The sequence below is a fragment of the Acanthisitta chloris genome, unplaced genomic scaffold (genome assembly GCF_000695815.1).
Source record: "Acanthisitta chloris isolate BGI_N310 unplaced genomic scaffold, ASM69581v1 scaffold35650, whole genome shotgun sequence".
Classification (NCBI taxonomy): domain Eukaryota; kingdom Metazoa; phylum Chordata; class Aves; order Passeriformes; family Acanthisittidae; genus Acanthisitta; species Acanthisitta chloris.
The window spans coordinates 340-21,806 of NW_008651753.1; the positions used below are offsets into that span (position 1 = coordinate 340).

General features: G+C 46.7%; 1 protein-coding gene across 1 annotated transcript in view; it reads left to right on the forward strand.

Moving 5' to 3' along the window:
* The window catches only part of MAP3K3 (mitogen-activated protein kinase kinase kinase 3), a gene marked incomplete at its 5' end in the record, with an annotated part of 23,855 nt that overhangs the window by 331 nt on the left and 2,057 nt on the right, over positions 1 to 21,467 (forward strand). The window contains 13 exons of the mRNA XM_009074509.1: positions 837 to 877; positions 4,090 to 4,189; positions 5,446 to 5,559; positions 7,509 to 7,629; positions 12,045 to 12,178; positions 13,026 to 13,087; positions 13,804 to 13,871; positions 14,102 to 14,194; positions 15,038 to 15,229; positions 15,486 to 15,634; positions 17,409 to 17,540; positions 18,204 to 18,333; positions 19,900 to 20,077. Of these exons, the coding sequence (XP_009072757.1) occupies positions 837 to 877; positions 4,090 to 4,189; positions 5,446 to 5,559; positions 7,509 to 7,629; positions 12,045 to 12,178; positions 13,026 to 13,087; positions 13,804 to 13,871; positions 14,102 to 14,194; positions 15,038 to 15,229; positions 15,486 to 15,634; positions 17,409 to 17,540; positions 18,204 to 18,333; positions 19,900 to 20,077 (1,514 nt within the window). The remainder of the gene's footprint in view (positions 1 to 836; positions 878 to 4,089; positions 4,190 to 5,445; positions 5,560 to 7,508; positions 7,630 to 12,044; positions 12,179 to 13,025; positions 13,088 to 13,803; positions 13,872 to 14,101; positions 14,195 to 15,037; positions 15,230 to 15,485; positions 15,635 to 17,408; positions 17,541 to 18,203; positions 18,334 to 19,899; positions 20,078 to 21,467) is intronic.

The following is a 21,467-nucleotide window of genomic DNA, read 5'->3' on the forward strand; positions in this document are numbered from 1 at the left end:
TCCCTTTGAACTGCATTCTTGACCACTGGGCCTGCCAGATACTTCCTCCAGCTAAAGAGCATTTCCTGGCCACGTTTTTTTGAAGTTCCTAGATGTGTGATTGCCTATTGTCTGAGGCTTTCACAGATGGCCTAATCTATTCCAATCACATAAATTGTGCAGCAGAAATTATGGACTCTTATCAGAGCAGATTTTTCCCTTTTATTTTTGTCTTTGTGACCTAAATTGGGGGTTGAACTTTGATGTCCAGAGTTGAGAGTTCAGAGTGTTGACCCTTCCATGCCACAGAGCATCTTCTGAGTGTGCAGTGAGTGCACAAGTGATGTGGTCAGTGCTTTGTCCATCCCCACACAGGTGATGACCCCTTAGAGCTTTGAAAAGTGACACAGAGTCAAATTGGAAACAGAATCAGGAATGTAGCATGTTCCCTGTATCTCTCTTTTTTTCCTCTTCTTGCTTTGAGAATGCCCAAGGAAAATTGACTTCAGTGCAGGTGAATTAGCAGTTAGGACTTAATTTCAGATTTTTCCCATGCAGTGCTAAAGATAAATTAACTTTCCTTAAAGTGTATTTCGGTGTCTTCTGTGTCAGTGACAGTATCAAAAATTACAGCTTAGTTTTTACCCCTTCCCTTCTCTTTCTCCCTCAGCAGTTTCTCCATTCCTCACAGTGCTGTGTTCCTGTATCAACACTTAGATCCACACCCTCAGTCAGCTTCCATGGGGAAAGTCCAAATCATATTAAAGTCATCTTAAAATCATGTTTTGATGCATTTTTGTGCTGTTCTGAGTGCCAGAGCGTGATCGTGAGCTCACCTTTTGTTCTTCTTCCTGCAGAACGACGTCAGGATCAAGTTTGAACACAACGGGGAGAGACGGTGAGTGGAACCTTCACTGCTTTGATTCTCTGCTTGGCAGAGTCATTTAGTCATCAGTGGCTGAACTGAAATCTTCTGTTGGCTTCACTTTCCTTTTTCCCCCTGAATGAAAATCCCACAGTGATGGCAACAGCAAACAGGTCACACACAATGTCGGTTATTTTTAAAGATCAGTTTGTCATACAGCACTGATTTATTTCCATAATATCTGCTGGCAGATGATCCCTTTGCAGCAGGATTAAAAGCTGTCCAGCCCCAGAGAAGTTCAGCCTGAAGGCCTCATTTCAGATACATTCCCGTTTTGTTTCCTTTAACTCAAACCAAATGAAGCTGATCAAATCAGAGTCATTCTTTTTGAGTTTCTCACTTCCTGATGCCCTATCACTATCACTGTCCTGCTGTGATTGAGCAACAGATACAGCAAGGGAAGGTTTTTTTTTTTCCATTGGTGTAAAAGTTTCTTTGTTATTTCCTCCGATACTTGGGTTTGAGACACATTCTTCTACAAGAAAAACCCAGAAATAGCTGAAATAACAGTTTCATTTTTCACAGCATTGTTTGCAGTGGATAAAATTGCCTAAATATTTGAAAGCAGGGCTCAAAAAGCCTCTTGTTTGCCATCAAATGGAGAGGAGCTCTCAAAGCATTTAATGGCTGTTTGGTGGCTGTGTGAGCATACAGGAAGGCTCCAGGCTTGTCTGTGGTCTCTTTGAGGCTGCTCCTGAGCTCTCACTGAGGGGAAAAAGGATCTTGATGCTAGGTTATAGTTTCCTTATTTTTGGAAGTTATTAATTGGATTGTAAGCATGAAAGTGTGTGCTGCTCTTCACAGAAATCCCATGGGAATCCTCTGGTTTCTCCCATCCCAGGCAGCACTTCCAGCATGAAGTAGTTCATGTTTTCCTGATGAAATGTCAGTGGTACAACAGCACAAGTTGTCTGTAGTGACCCTCATAGCTTGTCACTGGCTGAGCTCCTCCTCAAGGATCCCCCATAGCCAAACTTTGGGATTTCTGTTAGGAGAGCAGAGCAGGCAGTGGAGAGTGATTTGTAGTCTTCCTCAGAACTTGAGCTGTTCCTTTCATTGAAGTCCTGCATAGTGAGTTTGGTCACTAAAACAATGCTGACTCCTGGTGCTGAGGGAGAAATGTAATGAGCAATCACAGCTGGGATCTGCTGCCTCCTCTGTCAGCCAGATCTGCTCAGCCCTCTCCTGTGTCAGAGGCTTTGTGTGGACTCCAGCCACATCCCAATCCTTGTCACACCACACCGGGACCAGGGAACCCACAGCAACCTCCTGTCACCACATCTTCCCTGTCTTCTGCCCTGGTGCACCTCAGGTAGCACAGCTGAGGGGAGAAGAAAGGGTTTTTTCCTGAGGTAGCATAAGAATGAAAAGGTTGATTGTGTGTTGGTGTAATTACACTGTCGCTCTCGCCCCAATTCCCCTCTCCCAGCACAGTCTGCAGCTCCAGCCAGCCAGCCTGCACCAGAATGTCAGTGTGTGTGCTTGGCTTCAGAGGAGCTGCCAGATCTAACCACAAATATTTAAGGTGGTCAGGCAGGAATGGGCTCCTTAAACCCTGCAGCCCAGGATTTTGGGTTGGAGCAGCGCACGGAGTTTCTAAACTAATAGAATGTGTGGCACCTGAGAACAGCTCTGCTTTTGAATGCATGGGGTGTAGAATGGGAGCCTTTATAAGGGCCTTCAGTTGGCTGAGAGCTAAACTACGTTTGTGTGGTGCCAGAGCACTGTAATTTCATGGATGGGTTTCCTAGGAATGTGTAGAAAATGTTATTGTGGGCTGCTTTTTAACAGGGACAATTATTTCCAAGGAGCTGAGTGTTGTAGGTCTGGTAGCAAGATGAACCTTTCTGGGAAGGGGCTGAGGAAGCCAACTAACACAAGGGCTATTTAAAACAAAAGGTGCAGTAGTGGAAGGATACTGAGGGCTGGATGCATGGTTGGGAAAGTAAGAACTCAGTCCAAAGCATGGATTCATCATGGAATCACAGAATGGTTTGGGTTGGAAGGGGCTGTAAAGCTTATCTCATTCCACTCACCAGCCCAGGTTGCTCCAAACCTCATCCAACCTGGCCTGGAACACTCCCAGGGATGGAACAGTCACAGCTGCTCTGGGCAACCTGTGCCAGAGCCTCAGCACCTCACAGGGAACAATTCCTTCCCAATATCCCATCTCACCTTGCCCTCTCTCAGTTTAAAACCATTGCCCTTTGTCCTGTCACTGTCTGCCCCTATAAAAAGTCCCTCTCCCTCCCTTCCCTCCCAAACTCTCCTGAGGTGTTCAGAGTTTCAGTGAGCTCAGAGTGGCCCCTGTGAGCAAGACAGATGTTGAGTTTCTGTGGGCCACTTATATCTCCTCATTTCTGCCTGGTGACAAAGCTGTTAAGTGATGCTAATAATCAAACTCTTTGTGGCAGTGTTTGAGCTGTGCCAGAGCAGAGTTGTTCAGCAGTGGATAAGCAGCTGTGGAAGCTTGAGGGAGGATGGTGAGTGTCACCTGTGTCCCAGAGCTGTTGGTTTAACTCGTGGCTGGTCTCGTGGCCCTTGGAAGCAGATGGTGAGAGCTCTGACTGCAGGAGCCCCAAGGCAGGAGCAGCCAACCATCTGGGCCTTGTGCAGCAAAAGTGGCTTTCTGAGCAGGAGACATCCTTGGTTTGTTTAGAATAGCAGGTTGTCAACTGTAATTCACATTAGAATCCTCCAGTTCTTGCCCCAGGATATTTTACTCTCTGAGTAAAATCCTCCTCTAAGGAGGTTGAAAATCATCTTCTTCCATGGCTGACAAGGTAGAGACTTTTTCCTCTAAGGAGGTTGAAAATCATCATCTTCCATGGCTGACAAGGTAGAGACTTTCTGAGTACTTGGTGAATTCCTTTAGAACATTCCAGCAAACTACAGAGTTTTAGATGCTTTCCTGGAATTGAAAGATATGGATCCAGTAAAGGGTATTTTCCTATCCAGGGCAGAGGGATTCCATTTCAGATCTTCAGTTGAATATTGCATCTTGACAAACCATTTGGGAACGTGCCAGAGATTCATACACCTCAGTCTAAACCTGAAAGGTTCACTACCTGCTTGAGGATGAAAGGAGACCATTCAAATGTGTTCTTCATGGCTCAGCCACCTGATTTGATCACATTTTATCTAGGGTGTCTCTGAACTCAGTCACTGCTTCTCTTCCATTCCAGGATTATCCCATTTGTCCGTCCCGTGCGCTACGAAGATGTGCAGCAGAAAGTGAAAACAGCCTTTGGGCAGCCACTGGACCTCCACTACATGAACAACGAGGTACAGAGCAGTGCTGTCAGTGCTCAGGACACTCTCTGGATGACACCTCCTTTCCACATCACAGATTCTGTGCTCATAAATTTAATGTTCTTCCTCTCGCACAAAACCATTGTTGAATCACTGTGATCCAGAGGAAAACACTCTGATCCTGACAAAACATCACACTGGTCTCTGTGTGTGTTGTACAAACATCAGCATCTTGCTTCCTTGTGCTGGTATTGTTTGGGACACTCTCTTGGGGAAGTGAAAAAGGTATTTGAAGTGTTTTACTGCTGAAAGCAAATCTTGCAGGCTGATAGATACCCAGGGAGAGTCCTGTAGGCAGCCCCAGAGGCATTTCTGGTGCTGCCTGCTGGCAGGATCAGGATTGCTTGGATTTTGCCTCCTGCCCAGCAGCAGCATCGAGCTGTTTGCACCACATCTACCTCCCTCTGCCTGAAGCACTTTGTGCTCGTTGCCCATCTCCCAGGGGAGCAAGAGGACTCCAGGAGCAGAGGAGGCTCTGGCAGGATGCTTAGGGGGATTGTGGGCACTGTCATTGGTAAAGAGAGTGACCTGGGGAGCAGCAATGGGCTGTGAGGAACTGGGTAGTCTGTATTCATCATCTAAAGTGTTTTGTTGGCATTCTCACCCTGGACACATCAGCTTTTCCTTGGGTTTTTTGTTGTGGTGTTGCCCTCCCACCGCTCAGGATTGCATCCCTAGTGAGAGAGATGCCAAACCCGTTCACCAGTGAGAGTGGGACAAAAAGGAGAGTTCTTCAGGGTTAATAATATTCCCATTTTGAGCTGTAGAATAGAGTGTCTGAGCCTTATTTCATGGGGTCCTACTAACAAGGTTTAAATTCTGATTTGATTCCCCCTTTAAAGTCTTTATCTCCTTCGTACGAGTCTGTCTGAAACCCAATTTTCACTTGAGCAATAGGTCTGGATTCATAAGTATCCTGAGACCATGTTCTCATCAGGGAGTCAGGGACTGACAAGTCTCTGCCTTGTTCTCTGCAACAGCAAATTCACTTTTGTGGCTGATGCTTTAGAGGAACTTGCAGAGGATCACCCACTTCTCTGGCATGGGAGGAAAACCTTGTTAGGGAGGAGAGTGAGAGTATTGGAATGAAAATTTGTGGAATAAGCTGTCAGAATCCTGTATTATATTCTGGTAGTTCTCTTTTTCTGATGTTTAAGTACCTATTGTGGAAGTAAAGTTGTTGTTTTCTGTCTCTTCTAATGATTTTTTTCCTGTTCTTTATTTTGCAGCTCTCCATTCCTCTGAAAAACCAGGATGACCTGGATAAAGCTGTAGATCTCTTAGACCGAAGCTCTAATGTGAAAAGCCTTAGAATATTATTGCTGTCCCAGGACAGAAACCATGTAGGTAACAACTTCTGTGACTGCAGCTAAAGGAAGGTTTTTACCTCTCTGGAACAACCTGCTCTGAGAGGAGCAGGGATCAGTAAAACCACTCTTCACAAACACAAGTGCATGTTTAGCCTCTCTTGCTTTGGCTTAGTTGTGGGTATCTTTTTGTGTTGAGTTTTTCCTGACTTCAGCAGCTCTTTGGGGGCTAAACCACTGCAGGTTTTTCAGCTGTCATGTGAAGGCCATTTTATCTCAAGTTTGCCTTTTTCAGCAGAAAAGATCATAATATGAGAAGTAAATCCTGAAGTCAAACTCCCATTTTGGACAGTGAACTGAACTGCAAGCTGGAGAGGGCAAAAAGAGTCAGAAGTTTCCCTTATTCCTGATGTGTGCCTGGAAAACACAGTTCACTCAACCAGTATCTCTACTTTTTGTTTCAGAATTAAGGTCATGCAGCTTTTCCAGCCAAAGGCCTTGATAGCTTCCATATTTCATTTGCAAATCACCAAATTCTCCTGCAGAGTGTGACACAAATCTGCTCTGTTGGCAGCAGCTTGTCGATCTCCAGTGTTCATCCCTAATCAAGTTCTGCAGTCTGGGAGCTCAAACTCATGGAATAATCACACCTATGATTCCTGGAGGACTTAAACACACTTCTCACTGGGTTTTAATTTGTTAATCCATGGGAATGGCAATACAAAGACCTTCAGGAGTGTTCACAGCCCTTTCCCAAATGGCTGGGAAGGTGTGGGAGGGGATGATGCTGTTCCTTGTCCCTGAGCATTTGTTGCTGCCTGTTCTGAAGACAATACTTGGCAAGGAGGTCTTTGATGTGACCTGGTGGAGTCAGACTTGGTTCTGTGTTTCAGGAAACAGCCTGTAAAAGGTGGCCTCAACTTTTGCTCTAGCACAGTCCAACAATCCTCTGCCAATGTCAGTGCCTCCAGGCTGTAAACGATACCATCTAACTTCACATAACCCACTGCCAATAAACACTTGGTAAATCTCATCCTACACCAGCCAGGACTCTGCTGTTGTCCTTTTACTAGCTGTTTTTTCCTCTTTTGCTCAAAGCAGAAACAAACAGCAAAGTCTTCAGTAAGTGCCACTGTTTCCCCCCTCTCCTCCAACTTCCTCTGCAGCTCTGAGCTCCCTGACAGGAGAGCCCTACGTGGGATAAAGCCCACAGGCCTGAAGGAGGTTTCTTGGCTGCATGATCTCATCCCACTGAGGGAGCGGGAAGCATTATTTTTCCTGAAGTACAGGATGCAGATTTTGTTTTGGTTGTGCTCTTTTCTTTTTTTCTGGGGATGGAAAGGTAATGCTGTGACTTTGGCACAAATATGTGCAGAAAGCAAATGAACTTGACAGCAGTAACTGTGTCACTAGTTCCCAGAGCCCGTGAATAGTGCTCAGATGAATTTTCTTGTGCCTTTGTTGTGCTTTCTTTTATCAAGCATGCCCCTGGTGTCAGTCCATTCTGTTTAGAGACTGATGGGGAGAACTGGTGAAGTTGAGCACCTAGAGTACCAAATCCAGACTGTCCACATCACCAGGGTGACCTGCACCCTTCATTCAGCATCCTGCAACCCCTTTGTGGTGGAGTTGTGATTTAAATCAGGCTCCCTCCTTACTCCTTGCAATGTATGTGCTTCTTAATGAGCAGCTCTTCCTTACTTCAGTGTGGATTGTGTGGCCTCACACCTTGTTTACCAGTCATGGTCTGATAATGGTCAGAGTTAATTTCCTCAGGATGTCTTTGGTTCTGTTCTGTCAATAAAATAAGATTAGTTAAATTCTGTGGTACAAGAGGAAGGGAATATTATATCCACAACATTGGTTGGACTGTTGTTCAGCTACTTCCTTGCTACGAAACATAATGCTGATTTTGGAAGTGTGGCCAGGGGAGTTTGAGCTCCTCAGTCTCATTTTATTCTGTGCTTTTGATTTTTACCCAACAGACCAGTTCTTCACCCCATTCTGGACTGCCCAAACAAGTCAGGATTAAAACTTCCCAGTCTGTGGGGGATGTCAGCACACCCTACCAGCAGCCAGAACCCAGAAGTAGGCATCTGTCTGTCAGTGAGTATTTCTGCATGTCTTTGTTGGGTGAAATGTATTTTTTGGGGCACTAGTGTTGATGGTATAGGATTTATGAGAGCCAGGAGAAATTGGAAGGTTATTCTAGGACAAGGCAGTTCGTTTTCAAAAGCTCTTCTTGTGTTTTACAATATTCAGAGTTCCTCACTGATTTGTTGAACAGCTTGAGGAGCTGCTAAAGGGATGTCCTAGAGCCAGAGCCATTGTGGTTAGGAGTTTGGAAAGTTGATGTGAGTCCATTAAGGTTTTTATTTAGATTGGCAATTCCAGTTCACGAATCCTAGCTTGGATTTTTTTTTATGTTGGGCTTTGGAATCTCTCCTGACTCCTGTAATCAAGCATTTTACTAGGAATCACTCCTGCACATCCAACCAGTGTCCTACATAGAATTCCCTAACCTTTCACTCTTGGAATAGCAACAGAGCACAAGTCTAATATCAGAGGTGCAGAAAAGAGAATGAGAAAGTCCTTCTGTACTTGAAGGATGCTCAAAGCTGTTAACTTTCTGTATTAAAAACTAAAACATCTGAAGCAGCTTCAGAGATTTATGGGTCAAAAAAATGAAAGTCTGTGGTTTAGAATTCGTCTCCTTGGTGTGAAGCTCAGTGAGCAGTGAAAGAACAGGAAGAAGATGAGCAGGAATAGACTCTGCAGTAGCCAGAGATGGTGTTGTGTAAATTGCTGCTGCTTTAGAAGTGAGAGAAGGTAAATTTTGCTGGAAACAGAAGCAGAGGATGACTCTGTTTGTTACAACAGCTATTTTAGGGCTTGTCAGACCTGGTGCTTCAGGGGACAGGTGATGCAAGTCACGAGGGCACTGCTAGGAGCTGGGAATGTCAGAGCTGTTTTGTCTGCAAGGTCTTCTCTCTGGCAGAGTTGTTGCTTCAGTTCCTTTAACTCTGCAAACTTGAGGCAAAATTACTACGAGATTTTGAGATCAGTATTTGCAATGCAAACTAAATCTCAGATAATAAACAGATTAAACTAGAACAGTCTCCATATTGGAGGGTCTAAACCAGAGTTGGATCCACACTGTTCTGACCAGAGGTAACTGGGGGAGTGGCAATAGGGAAGGACTTGAGAACTAAACCAGTAGTTCCCAGTGTGAGACCTGAGTAGCAAACCTGCTTGTATCCTTGAGTTTGCTGATCCCTTTTGTACAGTTTGCTTTTATGGGGCAGCAAACAAACAAAGAGGTGCTGAAAGCTCGTGAAGTACGTGACTGAAACAGGGACAGAAAGACTTTTCCCATCCTTTCCAGTTTGAAGTTAACATTCATGAAAAGAGCAGCATTCCTGGGTCCTGTGCAGGAGGCAGCAGGATCCCTGCACGTCGGAACACTACGTTTCTTTCTTCCCAGACAGATTCAATGCCAAAAATATTGTATTTAAAATATAGATACATATATATTTTCCTCCTTTATTGGCATTCTAAGGTATCCAGATATGGTGCCAAAGCTAACAGACTGTAGTGAGTGTCTGTCATGGGTAAACTGTATAGCAATAAGGGGCCCCTTCTGTATCCCACTTGCACAGGTTTTTTTTCCCCTTATCCCAGTTTGGGGATGCTTTCTGGATAGCCTGTCATTCATCAGTCAAGAAACCAGTAGTTTTAGTTTCTGAACATGTCAGAGTAGCAGACAGTTATGTTGTGAAGAGGTCCAGAAGAGCTCCAGTTCTGTCAGAGCTCTGCTAGTCATTTGGCAAGAGCTCAGCCTCGAATCAAGTTCTTCTTCCTTCTCTTTTCCTATCTTTGCTTTGGAAAAGGAATGTGCACTGTTTCCTGGTGTTTCAGGCATTCTCTCCTATCCAAACCACGTCATGCAATGGAAGTGCAAAGCAGCATCCAACAAAAGTTTTGTGCATACAGGAGGGAGATCCACGTCCCCCCTGAGTGGACAGCATCAAGCTACTGTCACCAGCTCTGAGGGTTGGAAGATAACTTTTCTTTAAAAGAGGGGGAGAAAAAAAAAAAAAGTTGCTAAGCATTCTGGCAGCACTTGTGTTTTTTCCACTCACTTCCTTTGATATACAGGGATTTAGTGCCGACTTCCCTTTCCTGCCAGGGATGGGGCCTTTCCACACCAGCAGCTGGGCTGGGGCCAGCAGCCCTGGGCTGGCTCTGGCCACCCATGGCATTGTGTGGGAAGAGTGAAAGTACTCCCAGGCCTCGGGGCAGCCCCACTGCACATTGCTCTGTGTGTCTGCACTCCACTGGGCCTCAGGGTCACGTGAGCCCTGTGGAACTGCTTGGAAAATCAGGTGGTGACTGAGCAATAGACAATGCACTTGATGTGTTTGGAGGTCTTCTGCAAACTTCATGATTCTGTGTTCCATTATTCCCTTTTTTTATGTGGTTCATCCCCCCCATGCACTCTAAGCCATGCCAGCATTGCTGTTTTCCTTTCTGCATACCCCTGGAAGGTGTGTGCTCTGCTTTTCAGCCCTCTGAAAGGTGTCTGCACTGCTTTTCAGTCCTTTGAAAAGTGTGTGCTCTGCCTTTCAGCCCTCTGAAAGGTTTGTGCTGTGCTTTCCACCCCTATAAAAGTTGTGTGCTCTCCCTTTCAGTCCTCTGAAAAGTCTGTGCTCTGCATTTCTGCCTTCTCAAGGGCATGTGCTCTGCTTTTCAGCCCTCTCAAAGGTGTGTGCTCTGCTTTTCAGCCCTCTCAAAGGTGTGTGCTCTGCTTTTCAGCCCTCTCAAAGGTGTGTGCTCTGCTTTTCAGCCCTCTCAAAGGTGTGTGCTCTGCTTTTCAGCCCTCTCAAAGGTGTGTGCTCTGCTTTTCAGCCCTCTCAAAGGTGTGTGCTCTGCTTTTCAGCCCTCTCAAAGGTGTGTGCTCTGCTTTTCAGCCCTCTCAAAGGTGTGTTCTCTGCTTTTCAGCCCTCTCAAAGGTGTGTGCTCTGCTTTTCAGTTTGCTTCCGCCGACATTTGCCTTCACTCTTTATTGCAACAACTCCTGTAGGAAATATTTTCCTTGGGAGAATATTTGCTGATCTGTACCCATCTTTCCTAGCACCTGAGTACACACAGTTAATTAAAGACAGAGTCATAAAGAGCACAGCTTGAGAGCTGATCCTCAACTGCTGTCTCCGACTTCATGGGTGACCTTGACTAGATTGGCTGGACCACAGCAATTCTTGGAGCTCACAGTGGGAATTGGTGGGAGCTGCAGGTGGATAGGTCACTGCAAAAAGGGATTTTGTTTCTTCCTCTAGCTAAAGTATCATCTTCTTTGAGATCTGCAAGGAAAAAATAAATCCTGGGGGTGAAGTTTCTCTCGGTGGGTAGCACAACAGAAACTCTAGGCAGTGCCATTAACAGATGAGCAAACTGTTTTTCCCATCCTTTGGCCCCTCTCTGTTCATCCAGCTGTCTCATCCAATTAACAGGACTTGCAGGGTTGACCTCCATGTGGTTTTGCCCAAACTACCCATAGAGTTTCATTCCTCATGCAGTAAACCAGGAATTTTGGGGTTATTTACAAATGTAACAGTGCTCCCACAGGACATTGGAATTGCTCAGTTGTCACCCAGCTGACAGTGACTAGCAGGAAGTCACTCCACTCCAGGTCATCTAATTGGTGCAAACTTATAATCAAGGCCAAAGATTGGTGGCCCTGACAAGTGTTTTGTAGAGTGGAGATTAGCAATGGAGTAAAGTTCATGCCCTAAAGCTAGGGATTCCTGGAATCCTCTGCCTTCCCTGAGATCCTGTAGTTATGCTCAGAAAGTTGGGCAGAAGCTGTGTTAGGTGCTTCACCAGCAATCTCAAAAACGTCAGTATCAAACTTATAATCAAGGCCAAAGATTGGTGGCCCTGACAAGTGTTTTGTAGAGTGGAGATTAGCAATGGAGTAAAGTTCATGCCCTAAAGCTAGGGATTCCTGGAATCCTCTGCCTTCCCTGAGATCCTGTAGTTATGCTCAGAAAGTTGGGCAGAAGCTGTGTTAGGTGCTTCACCAGCAATCTCAAAAACGTCAGTATCTAAAATGTCTCTGCCAGGGGAGGTTTAGGTTGGACATTAGGCAGAGATTTTTTCCAGAGAGAGTGCTCAGACATTGGAATGTGCTGCCCAGGGAGGTGGTGGATTCACCATCCCTGGAGGTTTTCAAGCTGAGACTGGATGTGGCAATTCGGAACCACAGTAGGGTTGGACTCAATGATCTTTGAGGTCTTTTCCAACCTGGTTGATTCTATGATTCCCCAGTAATCTCATGGTATCTAAAATGTCAGTACAGGTGCTCATCAGACAGTTTGGCTTTTGACGTGGCCCCTCCTGGTTCCGTGCGAGGCGCACTCTGGAGTTAGAGGAGGTCTGTCACAAGAGGTGGCTGTGTGGATTTTGTGACCAGTCTGCTTTCAGTCAGGATAAATACCAAACCACCCTTCCTTCTGGCCCAGGCTCCCAGAACACAGGCCGAAGCTCCCCACCCCCTGGGTACGTGCCGGAGAGGCAGCAGCGCATCGCCCGCCAGGGCTCCTACACCAGCATCAACAGCGAGGGGGAGTTCATCCCAGAAACCAATGAGCAGTGTGTAAGTATCAGCATGAGGGGGGAAAAACTCAGCCCAGCTGTCCAGGAACTCTGCTCTGTTCTGAGCCTCCTTTCTCACTCCTCAATAGTCACTGTCTGTGGTTGCATCAGCACCTACAAGTGCTGAGACACTGGAACAGGTTGCCCAGAAAGTTGTGGCTGCCCCAACCCAGGCCAGGCTGGACAGAGATTGAACAACCTGCTCTAGTGAAAGGTGTCCCTGCCCACAGCAGAGGGTTAGAACTGGATGAGCTTTAAGATCCTTTCCAACCCAACCCTTTCTGTCATTCTATAAATGCTGATTTGTACATTTAAACTGCTTCCAATTGTGGCTGTGTAAGCTCAAAGCCTTGGTTGGGCTGCCAGAAGCAGTTGCTGTGTGTACTGGGCACTGCCTCTGCCCCCTGACTGAGCAGTTTTGGTGCTCACACATGTGTGCTCAGGTTTCCTATCACCAGGTTTGTGTGACCCTCTTGCTTTTGAAACTCTGCTCTCCATTCAAAAGAGTAGGAAGTGAGGCCAAAGGGCAACTTGCAGGTGGAGGCAGCAGTGCAGCAGCACCCACAGAGACTGTTCCTGGAGGCAGTAGGGATCAAAATGCAGCACAAAGCTGGCTGAAACTTCCATTTTTCACAGCAAAATCCTTCAACACCTAAAGCAACCTCTCAGATTTAATAGGAACTTAATTTCTGTGGGAAGTAAAGCAAAAATGTACATTTCAATAGCCTTAGCCTCCCCTGCTCAGCTGGACATCCTCCAGGCAAGCAGTAGTGGGCTCTGATCCTCTTGCACAGCTTCCCCTGGGCGCTGGACTGCACTGATGTTGCTGTGTGGTTTGTGTGTTGCAGATGTTGGACCCTCTAAGCAGTGCTGAGAACTCGGTGTCAGGAAGCTGCCAGTCCTTGGACAGGTCAGGAGACAGGTACAAATGTACAAGCTGGTATGAACCTACGTGCTGAGGTTGAAATGCCAGTTGTACTTCTGCAAAAGTTCTGCTTTGCAGCTCCTAAGTTTTCTTCTTGTTTTCTTGATGTTAAAGACCTCATGCCAAGCACACTTGAGCTTGTTTGAGGAGCCCTTTTTACTGGGGAGAAACACAAGGGTGGGAGCCTTGTTTGTGTTTAGGATCATCTGCTACTGGAGAGAGGAAAGTGCTCCCAAGTTTTCATGAGAGGAAATCTTGCCCTTCCTGGTAAATCATGGGGGCTGTAATCCTTGTTCTCTACTGCCCTGTGAGCAGTGTGCTGCAAGTCCTACCCTGTTCTGCTCTTCCTCTCAGCCTTGGAAGCTTCTCAGCCTTCCACTTCCCATGTCTGAAGGAATAACTGTGCCTTGTACCACAAACTAGGAAGTGCTGAATAAATGAATCTTGTGCCACAGGCTGGGAAGTGCTGAATGAATGGCTCAAACTGAACAGGAAAGCTGACTGCCCACACTGGGAAACAGTCTGGTTAGCTGGGGCTGAGCTTGGCTCTAGCTTTGCAGATATAGTGTGGAGTCATTGCAGGGATACAGATTTGGGGATCACCATTACCAATGTGCAAATGTATTCGCTTGTATTTAAAGCCCATGTGGGTTTTGCTCTAGTTGATAGCCAAACTTACTCTTTCTTTCTCTCCCTAATAGTCCTTCTTTCCGGAAGTCACGGATGTCAAGGGCACAGAGCTTCCCTGATAACAGACAGGAGTTCTCAGGTATGTCCCTGGGACAGAGGGGATTTGATCCAGACATTTTCTGCTGTTGGCTCACTGCCCTCCGTGCTTGCTGGGGCTGTATAAATAGAACAGCTGGGGATATGTTGATGGAAAAGCCATAAAGTTATTTATTACCTCTTCCTAAAAACCTGCTGTCACGGGGAAAATTGTGTCCTTAGAGGTTGTACTTTCTGCAGGAGCTTCATTTCTGTCTGTGCATCTCCTTCCAGACCGAGAAAACCAGATCTACGACAAGGCGGGGAAAGGTGGGACCTACCCTCGGCGCTACAACGTCTCCATGCAGCACAAGGACTACAACGATGGTGAGTCCTGCCCAGACCTTCCATTCCAGGCTGGAAAAAGGTGAGGCAGTGGCAACCTCTGCAGACAAGTGTAACTCCTAGCTGAAGAGCCTGGAAGTGCTCTGGTCCTTGCAGTTAGTTGATGCTACTGTGCGTGATGCCACGTTTTCATGGAAAGCTGTGATGGTTGTGTGTAATTCTTTGTTTCCTCTGTCCTTTCTGGGGATATCCAGAAATATGTGGGGATAGCCATGCTGATCAGGCCCTGCTGGGGTTGAATTGTGGATATAGTTACTTGCCTTGGGCATACATAGCAGGTTCCTACCTCAGGGATTCATTATGGTTTCCTAATTTGCAATGCACACTTGCTGCTGGGTCTTTTAAATATAGCAGGGACTTAAAGACTTACATCTCTGCTTGTCAGATGGCTTTATGCAAATTAGTCTATCAAAATTTCATGAGGTACAAGTTGCCATAATCTCCATTTATGGTTTTTATTCTCCAGTCCAGGCACATTACCTAGAAAGTCATTCAGTGTGTGGTTGTTAACAAGGCTTAGAGCTTGTGTGGTAGCCTGTAAACCAGATTTCTGCTTTGGGAGGCAAGTTTAGGTCTTGCATTACAGCTCTGAGGGCATTACAGAGTGTTCTCTGCCTTCTACTTTGGAAATCATCCAGAGCTGTACTGAACTCGGGCAGGATCAGCCCTGAACTGTTACATTTTTGCATCTCGTCTGTTTGGCAGTAGATTCTGCTCCATGGGAGCAGACCAGAACGTGGTTATTCTCTCCTTTCTCCTTACTGCTCAACCCCCAACCATCACCTTGGAAGAGTTTCTTTAAAGATCCTCCTTTGTCTCCCTCAGGCCGGAGGACTTTCCCCCGGATACGACGTCACCAAGGGAATCTCTTCACCTTGGTCCCCTCCAGTCGTTCCTTGAGCACCAACGGGGAGAACCTGGGCCTGGCCCTGCAGTACCTGGACCCGCGCGGCCGCCTGCGCAGCGCCGACAGCGAGAACGCCCTGGGGGTGCAGGAGAGGAACATCCCCACCAAATGTGAGCCCTCACCGGGGCTCCCTGGGGACAGGGGCAAAGGGAATGGGCCAGGAAGGCTTTAGAGGGAGTGATCAGCATTGGAATGTGCTGCCCAGGGAGGTGGTGGATCACCTTCCCTGGAGGTTTTCAAGCTGAGACTGGATGTGGCGCTTAGTGCCATGGTCTAGTGACCACGGTAGGGTTGGACTCGATCGTGGAGGTCTCTTCCATCCTGGTTGATTCTATGATTCCATGACTCTCTGCTGTTCCCTTTCAGCTCCCAGTGCTCCCATAAACTGGCGACGGGGAAAGCTGCTGGGCCAAGGAGCCTTCGGCCGCGTGTACCTGTGCTACGACGTGGACACGGGCAGAGAGCTCGCAGCTAAGCAGGTCCAGTTTGACCCAGAGAGCCCTGAAACAAGCAAGGTAATTCTCCTCTCAGCCCCTAAAATCCTGTCAGATCCAGCAAAATGCCTCTGTCTGTCTGTCCGTGAGAGCTGGCATCTTCTCCAGTCCCTGCTAGGGTTTCAAGTCATGTGGAGAAGAATAGGAGTCATTTAGAAATGACTTTTCTGTATTATTAACTTCAGTCTGAAACTAAAATCCATATTCTGGCTTCATTTTTGGCTCTCCCTTCTCGGCTTTTTGGTTTGTTGCCAAGTTACTTGAGGAATACTAGTCTGCCCTGTGTTCCTGGTTAGACATGGATGTGAATGAAACTAAATCCAGAAAGAGTAGGAGGGTTTTTTCCTTTCTTTTTTTTTTTTAAAGTTAAAAAAAGCCTGCTTGCACTTGCAAAACCCACTTTGTGGGCTTATATGGTACACCCTGTATCAAGTATATTAATTACCAATTTCCACTCCTGAATTCTCCCTGTCCTCTAACGAAATTGGTCTGTGGTGTGCAAATTAATCAAGAAGAGTGATGTGACAGCACATTAGAAACAGAGGAGATGAGAAGGGACACCTTGAAACTATGGGACAGTGGATGCAGCTGGAATGGCTGTTAGGCTCTTTGCTAGTGTTCTAACAATGTACCAGTTTCCCAGTACTGAACAAATTCACTTTGAGCTGGAATAACTGATCCATGAAGATTTCATTATTCTGATTTTATATGGGATATTGGTGCCAAGATAAGTCCTAAATTGGGAAGTTCCAAGTTCTACCATGTCTCTGTTGTAAATCAGACAGTAATTCTGAGCCAAGGAAGAACAGGCTGGAATATATTTTGAAGGCACTGCAACTCCAAACCCCAAACTATCACTTGGCCTGATGAAGCAGCTTCCCCTGGTTCCATGTGTCCCTGCAGCATCCAGGTCCTTGCTGTGAGGAGTTGCATCCCAGAGTGAGAGAGCTGAACCTGACACCTTCCTGTGGCAGGGCTGGAGAGAGTTAAGTGGGACTAATTGAGGGGAAACCATCATTCCTTTTTCCATAAATCTTCATGCTCCAGTACCTTTGATGTTCCTCCTGTTCATTCCTTGAATTCAGCAAGAACCTGATCCTTTTCCTGGGCAACAGACAGCTCTGATTATGTCTGAAATTGCTGGATAGCCTCTCTGCCTTTGTGCTGTGATACCCTGTTGTCTGTGGCAAGAGCAAAGCAGAGAGTCAGATTCCTGTGCAGAGCTGCAGGTTCTTCGAAGTAAATATGAGAGGAAGGTGTTTGTAAGGTTGATTCCAGTAAAATCATCGGTGTGAATGGGACCTTGTGTCACAGGACTGGGTGACACAAGTTTAGGAGCTCTCAGCACCTGTGGCTTTGCTCTCTTAATGGGTTGAGGTTCCTATAGAGAGATTCCTGGCAGTTCTGTAGCTGTATTTAGAGCTGTTTCATAGCTAAGACTCCCTGCCCTCAGCTTAGTGTGAGAAGTGAGGGTAGACCTGTGCTGTGGGTAAGAATCCTCTCAGCCACCCTGGCCAAAGCAATGCTGCTGGCAGAACCAAGGCAAGAAACTGTTTTCCTGGTACTAAATCCACATATGACACTGTCTGTGCTCTAACTACCAAAGCTCACCCACCTGTAAGGATTAATCTGATGCACTGGGTATGTTTATCTCTTCCAAGAAGCAGATGAACCAATGCCATGGATTAGGCTTCTCAATGGAGATTTGGACTCATCCTGCCAGGGACACGATGAGTTTATTAGGAGGGAATATTTCATATGGCTGCAACCTTATTCTCTCCTTCAACATCCATAGGAAGTGAGTGCCCTGGAGTGTGAAATTCAGCTGCTGAAGAACCTCCAGCACGAACGCATTGTGCAGTACTACGGCTGCTTACGGGACCGAGCAGAGAAAACCTTGACCATCTTCATGGAGTACATGCCAGGGGTAAGAGCTGCACAAACAGCACAGGGACAGGTCAGAAAGGGAGAGGGGTGTGTTTGGTAGTTGATTTATTAGTTGCTGTAGTTCCCCTAGCTATGTCATCTATCTTAGGGCTGCCCCTTCTCGTGCCATCACTTTCGTGTTGTTTATGCCCAAATAACCTCTTTGGTTTTCTTTCCTTAAGTGTCTGGTACTTGCAATACATTCTCAGTCACTAAAGCCAGTTCTTCAGTCTAAATTTGTTCTGCCAAAGTACTTCAGAGGACTTGGGCCAACTTTTAAATCCTGCAGACTGAATCAGCACAGTCATAGGACAGCAAACCAGGCTAAAACTGACCCTGCAGGGAGGGAGGATTTTAACCCGGATCAGTCTGCTGAACTGTGTTATTACTTGTCTTCACAACCAGTTGTACAGCACAGCTCAAGGATGGAGGAAGCAGATAGAATCTCCTTAAGCTCTTTTTGCCATGAAGTCCATCCTTGCTGTTCTTACAAAGTGTTCTGAGGGCGAGATGCTCGGAGAGCCTCACAGAAAGGCTTTAGGAGAGGCCAGAATTCATTAGTGGGTGTATAACACAGCCACAGCTCATGGGAACGGAGTGGAGACTGCAGAATGTGTGGTTTGTCATGGCTTTGCCCAATGCCTTGTGTCTGCTGTTGGTGCAGGGGTCAGTGAAGGACCAGCTGAAGGCATATGGTGCTCTCACGGAAAACGTCACCCGCAAATACACTCGCCAGATCCTGGAGGGAGTCTCCTACCTTCACAGCAACATGATTGTGCACAGGGACATAAAGGGTGAGATGAGGATGTACATGGACCACATGCTAAGGAAATGCTGGGGAAAGTGTTAAGAATTCAGTGTTCTGCTTGGGGCTGATGAGCATTGCTTTGCTTGGTTATCCCATTTTGGTCTTAGATTCACATCCAGGGCTTAAGGAAGGTCATGTTCTGAGTAAGGGTTCTCTATGGGATCTGAGAACATGGTAGTTGGTTATAGTAAGGGAGTCTGGAAGCCTCTAGTTCTTAGGAACACTCCTTTAACTCCTCATCTTTCTCTCACACTCCAACGAAACAAGGCTGAGTTACCACCTGTCTTTCACTGCCTTAAGGCATTCTCATTCCCACTGTGGATTCCCTTCTGATTTCCTCCCTGCTTAGCCAAAGTACCATTTCCCAGGTGGCTGGCATGCCAACTGCCATAAGAGCTCCATGGCTCTTAGCAGTAGTGCTAACCTCAGGCTGTTGTGGCTGTGCTGTCTCCTCTGTGGAAGAAACCTCCAACCCTCCATTTGTGATTAGTCCTTAATCTTCCTCTTCCCAGTGCAGTCTCCCCATGGAGCCAGACAGTCTCCTTAGGAGTTAATGTCAGCAGATGTGATAGACACCACAGAGATTTTTCTGTGCCCTAGAAGGCCCAGGAGAGCTGGTAGCTGCAGGAAAAATATCCTCTTGTTCCTGCCTATAAACCTTGATTGAATCCCCTCTAAGGTGGCGAAGGGAAACAAACTGCTGATTCTTGAGTTACACCTTGCAGAGTGCTCACATGGGGCTCTTTGCCAAATTATTTCCTACCTGCTGGGTTGTTTACTGGTTTGCACCCACCTAAGCCACACTTACCTTGCTTCCAGACTTGGCATTCTGGATTCAGCTCTTCCAGTGGGTAAGTGACGTGCCAAACCTGTCCCCCTCTACAAGTCCATTGGATTTGAGGGCAGAAGGATTTCACGTAGGCCCACACCAGATAATAGCAGCACAGGGTTCTTGATCTCATTGCAGCTTTGGAGGAGGAATTGTTTTTGGTGTCTAAGCCTTAGTTTGTGTCCACATACAAGCTAAGCTCTGAAGTTTGCTTTTTTCCCTGGTGCTTCATGTTCAGGACCTCTGACCAAGTAAAGTGGAGATTGACTTGTTTATTGTAGGCCTTCAAAGTGGTTTAATTAGCTACATCTGTTACCCAGCTGACCAGAAAGCAATGCTTACACTCACCAAGGCAGCATCCCAACAAAATCCCTCTCTGCAGAGCTGTGTTCTGTCTCAGCCCTTGGCCTGGGGGCCCTGCTAGGCTGCCTGAGCTGTTTACAGGCACTCTAACAATGCTGGTGCTGACTCAGCTCTCGTTTCCCTCCCCCCTTCACTTCCTTGTGTTCTTCCCTGAAGTTTTTCCCATTTGCAGCCATTAGCAATTGGCTTGTCTACAGCCTGAATTAAAGAAATGATGTTTAGCAGGTCACCTGAGGCTTAATGGGGAAAGAGCCATACCGTGCTCACGGGTGTTTTGGGTTGGATGTCAGCTCTGAGGGCTGCAGATCCAACAGCTGGAGTGCATGGAAACAGCTGTCTTCGTTTTCTGTTGCTGTGCAGGAGCCAATATTCTCCGTGACTCTGCTGGGAATGTGAAGCTTGGGGACTTTGGGGCCAGCAAACGGCTGCAGACGATCTGTATGTCTGGGACAGGAATCCGCTCCGTCACCGGCACTCCGTACTGGATGAGCCCCGAGGTGATCAGCGGGGAAGGCTACGGAAGGAAGGCAGATGTATGGTGAGGCTTTCTGTGCATGGATCACCTCACAGCATTCCTGGAGCCACATAAGGCATATGTACACGTTCTCTCATCCTTTTTGTCTGGATCCAAAGTTTAAGGCCAGCTGAAGTTGTTGATTTGAACTCAAGGCATGACCTGCTGCAGGTTGTGCTTTGCGGTGTCAACACCCAACAGCTCAGTCTTTCAGGAGCAGTTTCCACTCATTCCTCCCTTGAACTGGTAGCTGGTTTTCTGTTTTCTGGCTGGTGCAATATTTTCACCCTTCTTAGCACAGAACAGAGTCACAGGTTGGAAAATACCTCTGAGATCGTCAAGTCCAACCTATGACCTAACACCACCATGTCAGCTAGACCAGGGCACTAAGTGCCACCTCCAGTCTGTCCTTAACACCTCCAGGGATGGTGACACCACCACCTCCCTGAGCAGCACATTCCAGTGGCTGATCACCCTTTCTGTAAAGAAATTCTTCCTTATATCCAACCTAAACTCCCCCTGATGCAGCTTAAGACTATGTCCTCTCACCTGCTCTCAGGTGGGATTGTTGGGCTGTCTGTGCAGGATCAGGAGTTGGGTTGATCCTTGTGAGTCCTTTCCAGCTCAGGGTATTCTGTGGTTCTGTGATATCCCTTAGAAGAGAAACTGAAGGTTGTTTAGGGAGAGTCCATTCATTTAGTTATAAAATGAGAGTTACGTTTGTAACACACTGTAAATGAATAGAGTTTCAGCTTTAAAGGAAAGATGCCCAAACCTGGAATAACACAAAAGATCCAGGTCAGATCAGAGGTGGATCTGCATGAATGGAAACTGGAGCTGTGCTATTATTGGCATAGCCAAGCAACAGCCTCTATCAAAAGAGCAGAGTGGTTCTGTGCCAAAATGTTCATTTTGGAGGCCTTAGGAAGGTGAGATTATAAACCTAAACTAAACCACAGTGACAAAGGGCCTGTTTGTGCCTCCACACTGCAGCAAGGCCTGTGCTGTTCCCTGCAGTGAGTGGAAACAGCTGAAATGTGTGTTGCATGCAAAGAGTTAAGTTCTGCAGACTCTCCCAGTTGGGATGCTTGGGGAGAGAACGGAGCACGTGCCCTTCCCCCTGGGTTGATGCAGTTGTGGATTTCCTCTTGGTGCTGACATTGGTCCATTCCCATCAAAGAGTCTCTGCCGTTGGCCGAGCTCCAGTTCCTACAATCCCAATCATTATTCAGGGGAGTCAGAATTTTCCAGCGCAGCTTCGGTCCCAGGGTGGATGTGTATGGCCTAGAGGCTCAGAAACGTAACACATCCCTCCACCTGGCTCTGTGCCACTGCTGCAGGCCCCTCTCCAATTTTCTTTTTCCTAAATAGCAGAATATGTGAGCTATTTGTTATTGCTGGAGTGACTTGACAT